At 35.9% G+C, this 13271-nt stretch overlaps 1 protein-coding gene across 17 annotated transcripts in view; it reads left to right on the top strand.

Annotated features, from left to right (window-relative positions):
- ARFIP1 (ADP ribosylation factor interacting protein 1) overlaps positions 1-13271 on the top strand; it is a 121370-nt gene that overhangs the window by 78743 nt on the left and 29356 nt on the right. For all 17 annotated transcript variants that reach the window (XM_070261478.1, XM_003364539.5, XM_070261481.1 and 14 more), the window contains 2 exons: positions 6768-6925; positions 12924-13098. In XM_070261478.1, the coding sequence (XP_070117579.1) occupies positions 6768-6925; positions 12924-13098 (333 nt within the window). The remainder of the gene's footprint in view (positions 1-6767; positions 6926-12923; positions 13099-13271) is intronic.

Here is a 13271-nt window from a genome sequence, read left to right as displayed (position 1 = left end):
AGAAGTAGTAGTCTAATATTTGGGAAACTGACTAATCGTAACAGCTGCAATTATTGAGTGTCCACCATTTCAATGTAATGGGCTGGGTGCTTTATAGCCATTATATCGTGTAATTTATCTAACAACAGTACAAGAAATGTTATCCCCATTTTGTACATAAGAAAACTGAGGCCAAGAAAGCTTAGGTAATTATTGTAAGGCCACAACACAAATAAAAGATAGAACTGGAGTTTATATCCAGGCCTGTCTTATGTTTCTTCATGATCTCTTGCTATCTCTTTAAGCGAAATCTTTCGAGGGTCTGTAATCCAGAGAAAACTCCCCACAGTATGGAAAGAAGTAGTCAGGGTATAGGGTCTGGGAAGGTATTGCAGCAATGTTATCAGTGATGCTACACTCAGTAGGCCCTATTAATTATCACAGTTAACACAGATTAGGGGCTTACTATATGCCAGATATAGTTCTAAATGATTTCTGTATGTATTAGCTCATCTAATGCTTAGTCTTACTTAGTAGGTACTTTTATTATCTTTCCTTGCTAGATCTGAAAGCCCTTTTTTACAGAACTGCGAGGTTAATCCTCAGTATTCAAGTCCATTGGACCCAGTTTTAATTTTTGAGTTTCTTGTTTGGGCATTTCTCATTGTATGTAAGGATTGATATTTCATGATTTTTATTCTTTCTTAAAGATCTTCCAATGAGAAAATTTACTTATTTTTTTAATAGAATAAAACTTTTGTCTTGCAGCTACCATATGGGTCCATTTGAAATCAGAGACACAATATGGGATCTTAATGATCTTATTTTCCTATATCTTGTATTTTGCTGTTTCATCATCTTAGGAATTATTTCATCCTTACTCATCAGTTATTTCCAACCATGTTAAAAATGACGAAGATAATAAGAAAACAAAAGAATGATGGCATTGCTAGAAGAATGATACAATAGTCAGATAAATACTTTTTGTTTGCGTTGCCAAAAAGAAATCTGAAGTAACCATTTCTTTAGTTGGGTTTTTTTTGTTTTAATTTTCATGCAACACAGTTGGGAATTTAGAATTTTTCATTTTTGGCCCATAATGGCAAAAAGAAGACGATACTAGAGGAAGACATTTCATAATTATTAGACAAATCAGAAGATGATTACAAAGAGACAGCAGTATTGACTCCTAACAATGATGGCAATATTGATAATATAAGTAGGGCTGGCCTGGTGGCACAGCACTTAAGTTCGCATGTTCTGCTTTGGCGGCCTGGGATTCGCAGGTTCGGATCCCAGGTGCAGACGTATGCATGGTTTGTCAAGCCATGCTGTTGCAGGCATCCCACATGTAAAGTAAAGAAAGATAGGCACAGTTGTTAGCTGAGGGCCAGTCTTCCTCAGCAAAAAAGTTGATAATATAAGTAAAATATCAGGCCATGAGACTTCTAATGATGATATCCTAGATGAATTTTCTTCAATTCAGAAGTCAGTGATATACCAGTTTTACCTCAATAAAATAAATAAATAAAAAAGAGTTGATGAATAACAATGTATTTTTAAGGACAAAAAGGAAATAGGGTATTGTATTAATCAAGATTCTCTAGAGAAACAGAGCCAACAAGATGTGTAAATATATAGAGATTTACTTTAAGAAATTGGTTTATGTGATTATGGAGCTTCAGTGCATCCAAAATCGGCAGGGTAGGCTGGCACGCTGGTAGGCAGGAGACCCAGGGACGAGTTACAGTTTGAGTCCAAAGGCAGTCTCCTAGTAGCGGAATTCCTTTTTGTTCAGTGGAAATCAGTCTTTGTTCTATTAAGGTCTTCAACTGATTGAATGAGACCCACCCACATTACAGAGGACAGTCTGCTTTGCTCATAGACCACCAATTTAAATGTTAATCTCATCCAAAAAACAGCTTCACAGAAACATTCAGAATAATGTTTGGCCAAATATCTGGACACCATCGCCCAGACAAGTTGTCATATAAAATTAACCATCATAGGTATTTTCATTAATCAGGAATGACTCCTTCATGCAACATTTTTCAACAAGAATCTGGACCATCCTATTTTGCTAAAAAGATGTGATATATTCTTCTTTTATATTTATGCACCAAAATGTACCTGATATAATTCGTTAATGAACAAATGCTGAAGGCAAGTGTGTATATAAAAGTGATTTGAAGGAAATAGAGAATGTAGAAATAAAAAAATTCATTGGATTGAACATTTTCGTTTGTGTTTATAAATGTAAAAATAAGGTCAACTAAATCCTATTGGAGAGGTATTTGAAATCTGGAATCAATATTTACAGGATGGATGTTTTTGTATCAGTCAGGATTTTCCAGAGAAATAGAACCAATAGGAGATATGTACATAATACACACATACCCACATATAAAGAGATTTATTTTAAGGAGTTGGCTCATACAGTTTTGGGGGTTGGCAAGTCTGAAATCCGTAGGGTATGCTAGAAGACTAGAAACTCAGGCAGGATTTCTATCTTACAGCAGAATTCCTTCTCTCTAAAATCTGTCTTTTGCTCTTAAGGCCTTCAACTGATTGGATGAGGCCCACCCACATTATGGAGGATAATCTCCTTAAAGTCAACTTTAAATTACATCTACAGTGTTTATCATTGTAAATGTTATTCACATCAACAAAATCTGTACCTTCATAGCAACATCTAGACTATTCGACCAGACAAATGGACACTATAGTCTAATCAAGTTGACACATAAAAATTAACCATCACAGTCTACCCTTTGTCAATTTAGCAGGACTTAGACACATCTCCTTAAACCATACAATTTTCTCCAAATAAAGACAATAACCAAGTCTTACTTCCACCTAACATTATACAACTATTCCTGCATGCTATCAAAGACACACTAACCCTTTCCCCAGAAAAGGATGTGAAGACCTTGGGTGATATTCACTTTTTTTCTTGATATCGTGCAACTTAAATACTATGATGTAAAGTTAGCAATATTTAAATACTATGGTTTAAAGTTAATATATCTTATGTTATATGATAAGGGGATAAGAGAGGGAAGAAAACTAAGGTGTTTGCTATATACACATACACACACACACACACACACAAACACATTTATAACAAAATAAGAAATACTCATAACAATTATAGCCCTCATTTCTACAAATGGTGACATGGTCGTAGCTTCTTGCACTACCCATTCCATACCGCATTTGCCCTCAGCTAGCAACTCAGCCTGTTGTGGTTCTTTGCCTGGTGAGGTGACCCAAACCTTCATTCCTGAAGGATCTGGGCCATTAGCAGCCCTGTATGACCTGGGTTGCTGTAGTTTTCCGTTGACATTAGTCACAGGGCATAGTAGTTCTAAGAGACATCCTAAGGGATTGCCTGTGTTCCAGGCACATTCCTTCCCTCCGTTGCAGGGTAGCAGTCCAGTTCCCCCTTGGTAATCAGGATTCATCACACCAGCCAGCAAAATCACTCCCTTCTCTGTCGATTTTTTTTTTTGAGGGAGAGTTTATAGAGTGCAGTGGTGAAGAGCTGGCGTCCGCTTCCTCTCACCCTATGCCATATTAACTGACATTCGTGAAAAAAACTTAGCAAAAGGCCTGGCACATAGTGGCACTGAATAAGTTATGATGATTGTGATAGCTGTTGTTGGAATTGTGGCATTTGCGAATTGAGGAAGAATTTGAAGGTTAGTCCAATTCCTTCATTTTCTGGACAACCAACATCCAGCAGTTAAAAAAAAGCAGATCTCCTGAAGGGGATAGGAAATGATCTTTTAATGAATGCCTGTCAGCTGTCAGAAAGTTTATACAGGTTATCTCATTACACTTCCTGTCAAGCTTATAAGGGAATTATCTTCATTTTATTAGTAAGGAAATTGAGGCACAAAGAATTTGAATTATTCATGAAAGACACAAGTGCAGTCAGTGGCAGACTCAGGTATGAATTCTCAGACTGTTTGAATTCTCAAACTAGAGTCCTACCATTTTCTCACATGCCTTCTGACTCCTAGTTCTGTTATAGTGGAGCACTGCTTTAAATTGTGATTTCTCAGTTTAGAGGGTAACGTCTACATCAAGATTAGGAAGGTTCACACAATCCATGTTACTGTCAATTACCAATTAGTCCTTGTGAGTCTAGTTTTTTACTGCTCTGTATTATTGTTTAAAATAACCCACTTGTTATTAATTAGGTAATAATTTATGTTACTAAAACTTGGTGTTTTAGATCCAATCAGATGCTTCTGTTTGGTGCTAATGTGTAAGTTTAATAGGAAATGGTAATTATTTACATCTGGTAAATGTTGTAAATAATGTAAGAGTTGCTAAAGAGAAAAAAAATACAAATGTTTTGAAAGTTTATTCTCTTTTGATATATAAAGCAAGCAGATGTTTAGATCGAGAAATTGTGTTGGCCTTCCTTCTTCAGTGGCAGATTAGAATTACAGCCCTGTTCTTGATGTATATACCCTTTGATTATTTTAGGTTTAGTTTATATGTATATAATTGCTAAGGGAATTTATAATAATGTGTAAAATGCAACCTGCCCAACTGAGAATACGAAAATAACATCAACTAAATGAACTTTAGGAGTCATGTTTTATCTTATTTTCAGTGCCCCCAAAAAAGCGTATTTAATTATTTATAATGCATATATGTATGCATATTCATTTCTTTCTAGTGCCCTAATTGTTTTATATCTTTCACTGCTATCTCTCTTGGACCTTACTATGAAAAAGCTTGCTGCTTTCTGCTTTTTTTTGGTGAGGAAGATTGGCCCTTAGCGTAACATCTGTTGCCAATCTTTCTCTTTATGCTTGAGGAAGATCGTCACTGAGCTAACATCTGTGGCAGTCTTTCTCTATTTTGTATGTGGGATGCTGCCACAGTATGGCTTGGTGAACGGTGTGTAGCTTGGTGCCAGGATCCAAACCTGTGAACCTCGGGCCTCTGAAGTGGAGCGCATGAATTTAACCACTATGCCATGAGGCCAGCCCCTGAAAAAGCTTTTTTATTCTATCTGGTTAAGTTTTCAAATTATACATTAAAATTTTAAGTTTTATACACATTTTCTTCACAGAATTATGGGTGAGATTTACATTTATGAAACAAAACTGTGTCAGTTTATTCTCCCTGTCTGCTTTGAATTTAGGCCTATTTTTCTCACCTATAAATATAGGATTGCAAATTTGCTGTGTAACAGTTTGATCTGCTGCATTTCATCTTACTATACTCTAGTGTTTTTGTTTGTTTTGGTAAAAGAGCAGCCTGCTAGGTTGTGTAGATCTCCCTGTGGCTAAAGTAGGACTTGCAGCTTTTCAGTTAATAACGTGGAATCCTGGATGTTGAGAGCTTTTAGAGATGGACAGTGGTCCAGGATATGGTGTACTGGCAGATACTTAGGTGCACAGTGAGGAGAAGAAATTTCCTTGCTTTTTATGAACGTGATATTTATATCCAATCCAACTTTCATATTTTTCTTCCTCTTGTTTGTTGATGTTTTATTTTACCTTTACCTCTCAATAAATACCAAAGATAATAAGCACAGTTGTAACATGGTATGTGAACTTTTTCTTAAAGTTGTACAAATTGCTGTCTCCTGTATTCTATTTCTAGTAACATTTATTTAGTCTTCAGTATATAGCTTAGCTTATAAAAACTTGTTGCCAAAATCTTCAGCTGTCCTGCCTTTCATTTTAGTTTTTACGTACATTGATTGATATTCCTTTTACGTAATCCTATATCTGCCAATATTTGCAAATCAAGGTCTATAAAATTTTGAAGACTGAATCCAGAGTAGAATTATATGGACCTCTCTTAAAAGTAAAATGTTTTAACACAATAAAGATAACTTTGCTTTCCTGCTATTTATTAATTATTGAATATTTTATCACCTAGAAATTTAATTTTAACTATAGTACTAGCATTGGATTTGCATCTTCTTAAATTCTAGTTAATTTAATATTGCATTATTTTTTCAGCTGAAAATTAATGTTTTATAACAAACTTCAGAATTCTCAAATTGAATGGTACATCTTACAATAAGATACGATCAGATTTTTTATTTGGTCACATGTGTTCCTGATAATCTGTTAGTTAATGAAACTTGGACTGGAAAGCCTTTGCTGCTGAAAATTGATTTGTTCTTGCCCAATCTGAAGGAGTCGGGTGTAATGTTTGCTCAGCCAAGACTCCGTTTATTCAGAAAGAATGAACTGAAGCTGGTGTTGAGTGACCCTTCCTCAGCTGTGGGGCCTACACAGACCTGAGCTCGGGGGTCAGCTGATCACTAAATTTACAGAGAGATGTGTATTGTTAATATTTATACTTGGAGGAGATTCAGTCAAAACACAAAAATTGCAATCTACTTTATGTCTGAAACTTTTAGCCAATTGTTACCTAATTTGGTTGTGAAAGTTATAGTTTCTCTGATTAATAATCTGCTATATTTTTCTTCTTAACAGCTGTGCTTACAGTATAATAGAAACAGAATGTAGAAATGAAAATATTCTTTCTAGTACAAAGAGGTTTAACTTTAAAATTATTTGATTTTAGCTATGCATCTGAGCTGATGACAGTTTTGGTTTACTAGACTTTTTCAATAATTATATAACTGGTTGTGATTTAGATTCCTATTTATTTAAACAATGAAAGAAAAAACTTCTATAACTAGATTTCTAAATCAAGTATTTTCCCAATAGTGATACGTTTGAGATTTTTTTAGTCACCTTTACTAATTTATTGTTGGATAAGTTAAGGTGACTTTTTTGTTTTAGGAAGAATTTGGCTATAATGCAGATACTCAGAAGCTGCTGGCTAAAAATGGAGAGACTCTTCTTGGAGCTATTAATTTTTTCATCGCTAGTGTGAACACTTTGGTGAATAAAACAATTGAAGATACATTATTGACTGTGAAACAGTATGAAAGTGCCAGGTAGGTATAAATGTTCACTATATTGTCTGTTTTATAGATGGTACACAGTTCAGTTAAGGTTTTTGGTTGCAGACAAGAGAAACAGACTCTGACTAAGATGGGCAGAAAAGATTGAATGTATTAGAAGGTTATAGAATAGCCCATGGAACTAACAGAAAGGCAGAACAGATTCTAGAAACAGGCAAGAATCAAAACCAAGATAATCCCTCAGAAGGATCTAATTAGGACCCTGATGGTGGGTGCCTCGGGTACTTGATGCTGCCACAGCTACTATAAATCATTTCCGGAAGGCCCCTGAATACTTTGCTTCATTGCCCTGAGGGAGTGTCTGATTGAGTCTTGGTCGTGTACAAAACCCTGTCTGCGAGGGAACAGGGAGGTCGAGGATCTTCCAGCTCCAGCGTCCTTAGAAGAGGACAGGGTGGGGCCAGCCCAGTGGCGCAGCAGTTAAGTGGGCACCTTCCGCTTTGGCAGCCCGGGGTTCGCGGGTTCGGATACTGGGTGCAGACATGGCACCTCTTGGCACGCCATGCTGTGGTAGGTGTCTCACGTATAAAGTAGAGGAACATGGGCATGGATGTTAGCTCAGGGCCAGTCTTCCTCAGAAAAAAGAGGAGGATTGGCGGCAAGTTAGCTCAGGGCTAATCTTCCTCAAAAAAAAAAAAGAGGACAGGGCCTTGTGCTTACCAGGCAGATACTAGATGCCCTTTACAATCTTGCCTAAACCTACCTTTTCACCCTTCTTACCACTGCTTCCACAATAGCCAGACTCAGTTTCAATTCCTTTTCAATATACAAACTCATTTCTGCCTCCATGGTTGTGTTCATGTTGTGGATACCAACTCCCTGATCTTCCATTTATCCAGATTATAACCAACCTTTTCACCTTTTACTTAAATTAAATGTTTTCCTAATATCTTCATAGCTGTTTGTAATGTAGTGTTTTCATACATTTTATACACAGACACACATACGATTTGTCTATCTCATAAGCATCCCGTTAGGTAAACAAAGTACATGTTAATAAATATTTATAAGTGTCTAAAAAAGTAGCTGACACATAGTAGCATTTTTCAACTTTTGATTCTAGGCCCAGTTTTTCTCTCCACTAATTCCAATCACCTTTGAGGTTTTTTCCTCTGAACACTTAAAATACTTATTTTCTGTTATACTTTTTTTTAGATTGGCACCTGACCTAACATCTGTTGCCAATCCATTTTTTTTTTTCCCTCTTCTCCTCCCCAAAGCCTCCTGGTACATAGTTGTACATTCTAGCAGTGAGTGCCTCTGGTTGTGCTCTGTGGGACGCCGCCTCAGCATGGCCTGACGAGCCGTGCCATGTCCGCGCCCGGGATCCGAACCAGCAAAACCCCGGGCCGCCGAAGCGGAGCACGAGAACTTAACCACTTGGCCATGGGGCCGGCCCCTCTGTTATACTTTCTATAGCATAGTTGAAGATAACTGCAAACTTTACCTTTTAGAAGTATAAGTTTACTGTTTTGCCCCTTGTTCTAGTTTAATGATGTGAGAAATGCCTCTGAAAACTCATGTAGTCTTTTTGCAATTGAGTGCTATTCTTAAGTGTGTATTTCTTTCTGTTTTATATAAGTAAAAGTCCAAATCACTTGGAAAGTTAACTTTTGATCTTTTCACAAGAAGAAATGCTTCTTATGAAAGAAGCATCTTCTTCTCACTTTAGTATTAACGTGAGATTCTTAATGACTTAGAAATGAAGGTCAAGACAAATAGCTGTGGTTGTCTGGTAGGAGAAGGGCAGAGATGGGGCTGTGTGCCTTATTTAGATTTTGGACTTGGTTTTTTATTTTTCTTTATTGTTTGATTTGTTTACTACCATAATATTAAAATCTGAAGGTAGAAAAAAAAAACAAGCAGAAGCATATCAATAGGATATCCCTCAAGAACATTGAAGGAATCTCTCAATAAGATATCCGTCAAGAGGAATAGCATTCCCAGTAATTGGTTCTCCATTCTCTATTTAAATCTCTTCATGGGCTTTGTCTGTATTGTTCAAAGGATTTATTATGTATATTTTTAATTTCTATAAATTTTATTTGGTTCTTTTCCAAATCTGTCTGTTCCTTATTCATAATGCCCTAATTTGTTCATAATGAATAGTCTTCCTTTTATCTCTTTAACCATTTTAGCATTCTTTTCTAATTTTTCCACTTGTTTTAATATTTGTGAGTTTTGAAGATGAAAATTATTTTGTTCCAAAAGTACCCCCACCACCTCCCAATTAAGAACTACATGAATCTAGTTGCTGTCTCTTTACTTGTAATTGTCCACCTGTCTGAAAATACACCAGTTTAGTGTATTTTAAAATATATTTTATTTTAAGCATGTAATATCTTTTTCTTCAGCCTTTATTTCTAACATGCTTTTAAAAATATTAACCCATAAAAGAAAGACAAGTTTCTTAGATAAGTCACTGTTCATACACTGAATATCTTATGTTTAATTTGCAGAGGAGAAAAATAAGCCTCTAGAGAGTAAACGGTTTGTTTCTTGGAGCCAATTTCAAAGCCAAAATGAGAATCCATGGGCTCCCTACCTTCTACTTTTGATCATTAGGCTTCAAACTTGAACTGGATTAATCTCAGATTTTCACGTCTAATTATAAAAAACAGTTTTCACATCTTAGAATGAGAAATCTGTCTTAAAGGCAGTGTGATATAAGATCTCAGTTTATCCAACATATAGATTTGTTTGAAACTTTTGAACAAAGTTATAAATCAATTTATATGTACTTGGTAGCTGGTTATCAGGCAACCTTTAGAAACCTCTGTGTGTACTTCAAAAACCAATAACAGTCATATGTTGATATTATAATATGTGATTTTATTCATTAGGTGTAGTTTGGGATTTGACTTTTCTGTGCTGTTTATGAAGTAGCTGAGGACACTAAAACATTGCCTACTGAGGGGTAACATTCAAAAAGAATCCCAGCTTAAAAGTGTCTCTGTAGCTGAATTGTCGTCTCTGTCAAAACCAGAATTTACTGACTTTTAGGGCAAGGGTCAGCTATTTGATCAGCACAAAAAGTGGCAATTTAGGCAAATGTCCGGGTGGCCTTTTAATGCTGCCTATTATGCATTGTGTACAAGTATTTCCTAGCCCTCTGGTGCTTCGTGTATAGAAACTCTTATAACAGCCCATTCAACACGTCTCCACAGCAGCACCGACAAGGGAGTCAATTGTGGTCAAGACTTTTCAGATGTGGACACCTGTTCTCTAGAGGTTTTACATAAGCCATAAATAACCAGCTGTCACTAACTTTATTGATTGGACTCAGTTCAGACTGGCAACCTTGAAGTGAAGAGTTGCATTCTGAAAACTTAGTGTGCTTCTCCTCCTGGCTAGTAATGAGCCCTGTTAGAGAAACTCTTATGGAAAGTTTTACTTTGATACCATCTACAAACTCTGGATGTAAAAATTAAGGGTTATAAGGTCAGTATAATAACTTTGATTATGTTTACATTAATCACTATTATTTAGAAATGTGCTCCAAGGCTATTGAAGGATGTTTGTCTTCACATTAACTCACTACATAGTACTATTTGTTTTTGTTCTGCTTTTTTCTCTTTCATTTCTTACTATTTTTAGTATGTTTGCTTCTGGCTGTCCCTCTTCTAGTTTGGCCATAATAATAAGCACTCTCAAGATATTGGTTATTACCAGGTGTCCTAAGTACTTTACATATATGAAGTTTTTGTGGAGGTGATTATTCCCATTTATAGATGAAAAACTGAAGCAGAAAGAGGTAAAGTAGCTCAAGATATTAAAGCCAGTGAAGGGCAGAGTGGTCATTCAGTTTGGCTATCTAGGACCCATGGAGTTTAACTAACTTGTTATCGTTACCAAGTCAGTCTTGCCTCCTAAATCTTTAGTATTTGTTTGTTCCTTCTTAGCTCCACTGCCATTGTCCTGATTCAGTGGCTCATTTCTCTTTTGTCCACAGTCTCCTAACTGGTTTCCTTGCTTCTGATTTCTTAATCTTTTACTCCAGTCCATCCTCCATGCCTTATACTGCCACTAAAGTCATCTTTCTATTTTCTAGTCATCCAACAAATAAAACATGTTACTTTCTAGATCAAAGTGCTTCAGTGGCTTCCCATCACTTGTCCTTACTGGATTAAATCTGATCCCTTTATTTTAGCATGATCTTTAAGGCCCTGCTTAATCTCAATCCTGCCTACCTGTCTGACTTTAGTTCCTTTCATTATGGTGTTCCAACTTCAGGTTCTAACATACTGAATTACTTTCCAAATGTGTCATGATATCTTAGAAATCTCTGCATTTGTCCATGCTATTTTCTTCCTGTAATGTTCTACCAATTTCCCTGCCCCAATCCACCTGATAAGCTTTCACCGTCCTTTAAAAGTTGATTCTAGTGTTTTAATTATGTTCTGAGAGGCCTTTCCAGATCCCTAATTTGGTCATTATGTCTCTTGATTTCTACTATGCTTTATCCTCCCTCCCTCACGGCAGTTTCCATGATCTCATTTTGTTGTAGTTGTTTAAGAACTTCTCTCCCTCTAGATTGCAAGCTTCTTGAAGATAAACTTTATCTGTTCATCTTTATAGCTCTAGTTTTTAGTGCAGTGCCTGGAATGTAGAAGTTACTCACTTAATAATTTGGTGAATAAATCAGTGTATCAATGAATGAATGAATGATCCTCTTTTGGTCCTGAAAGATCAAGTTTGTTAAATTCAGTATAAGTTAAGAAGAAAGTAGGCTCAGTGTGAGGGACTGGTGTATTCTTTCTCAAGTCATATATACAATATAGGTTATGTTGTTTAAAATAGTCTTAATTCCCAGAATACAAGATGGGAATTGTGTTTTAGGTACTTGAATAAAGACTTTTAGTTTTAGGGTGTAAGCTTTGTGATGCTGATTTTCACTAAATTAGAGGTCACTTTGCTGCTTCTTAGCTGAGTACTGAATAGTTGAGACTGCTGGCTAAGTCACTGTTAATAAGCAAGGCAGTGCTGTACTTACACAGATGCTGTGAGAGAGGCATTATGAGGTGCTATGGGATCATGGAGTGATGGTGATTTGGTAACTATTTCATTTAGTGGTGGGAGAATATTAGGGGGAGACATCTCAGGGAACACAAGGTGGTAAAGTGCTCTATGATAGATGCCATTGTCACATTCTAAATACTAATGTTACAGACATCCATGAAGAGTTGCAGTGTCCCGTATGGTAGCCACTAGCTACATGTCTGTTGAGCACTTGAAATATGGCTAGCCTGAATTGAGATGTGATGGAAGTGTGAAATACACAATGGATTTCGAAGACTCAGTGTCTCCCCAAAAAGTTAACTAGTTCATCAACAATTTGTTTACATTGATTTCATGCTGCAGTGATAATATTTTGGGTGTATTGGGTAAAATAAAATATATCATTAAAAAACAGGTGAAATTAATTTTTATTATTTTAATGTGACTGCCAGAAAATTTTAAGTTGCATATGTAGCTTGCATTATAATTCTGTTGTCCATTGGTGACCTAGACTACACTTTAAGAATCACTGACCCTCACTGTAACTTCCTGTTGCCTGTTAATTTAAGTATGTCATTCTGAAGTCTACTGTCCTCACCTGCTTTGACTTATAAGTATTAACCGGTTCACATGGGGGATTGATCACTACCCTTGATCTTGGTAGCTTTAGGTTTTGACATCTGCTTTTTTCTAACTGGTTTTTAAATTTAGGAAATTTTACTTGTCAGTTAATATCGTGCTTTGGGAGGAATAGTTAGTGAGATTAAGAAGCAGCTTTTCTCCCCCCATGCTTATATTAATGAGCTCTTCGTGTCAAAGAAATACATGATTTTAAAAGCATGAGATATAAAATACATATGAGAATTAATCTATATTAATGTATAATATGAGACTATGATGTATTTCCCACTCACGTCCTGAACTTATTTCACTTTGTTTTTGTAGTGTACTTCACTTATTCTCTTCTTTCTAGGATTGAATATGATGCCTATCGCACTGATTTGGAAGAACTGAATCTTGGACCACGTGATGCAAACACTCTGCCAAAGATTGAGCAATCACAGCATCTGTTCCAAGCACATAAGGAAAAATATGATAAAATGCGCAATGATGTTTCTATCAAGTTGAAATTTCTAGAAGAAAATAAGGTAAATTTATTTTTTTACCTTCTGAGATCTTTCTGTGGACTTTAAAATGAAGTCTTCCTAAAGAGCCATAAATAGAAAATTTTTTGTTTCTGTTAACTCTTTCATTACAGTTGCAAAACAGAATTCCATTTATAATTGGTGTTTGAGTTTTTAGAAGTACACAAAATATATTT

This window comes from Equus caballus, chromosome 2, assembly GCF_041296265.1.
Source record: "Equus caballus isolate H_3958 breed thoroughbred chromosome 2, TB-T2T, whole genome shotgun sequence".
Lineage (NCBI taxonomy): Eukaryota > Metazoa > Chordata > Mammalia > Perissodactyla > Equidae > Equus > Equus caballus.
The sequence above is the reverse complement of the archived record's forward strand: the minus strand, read 5'-3'. Positions and strand labels throughout refer to the sequence as shown.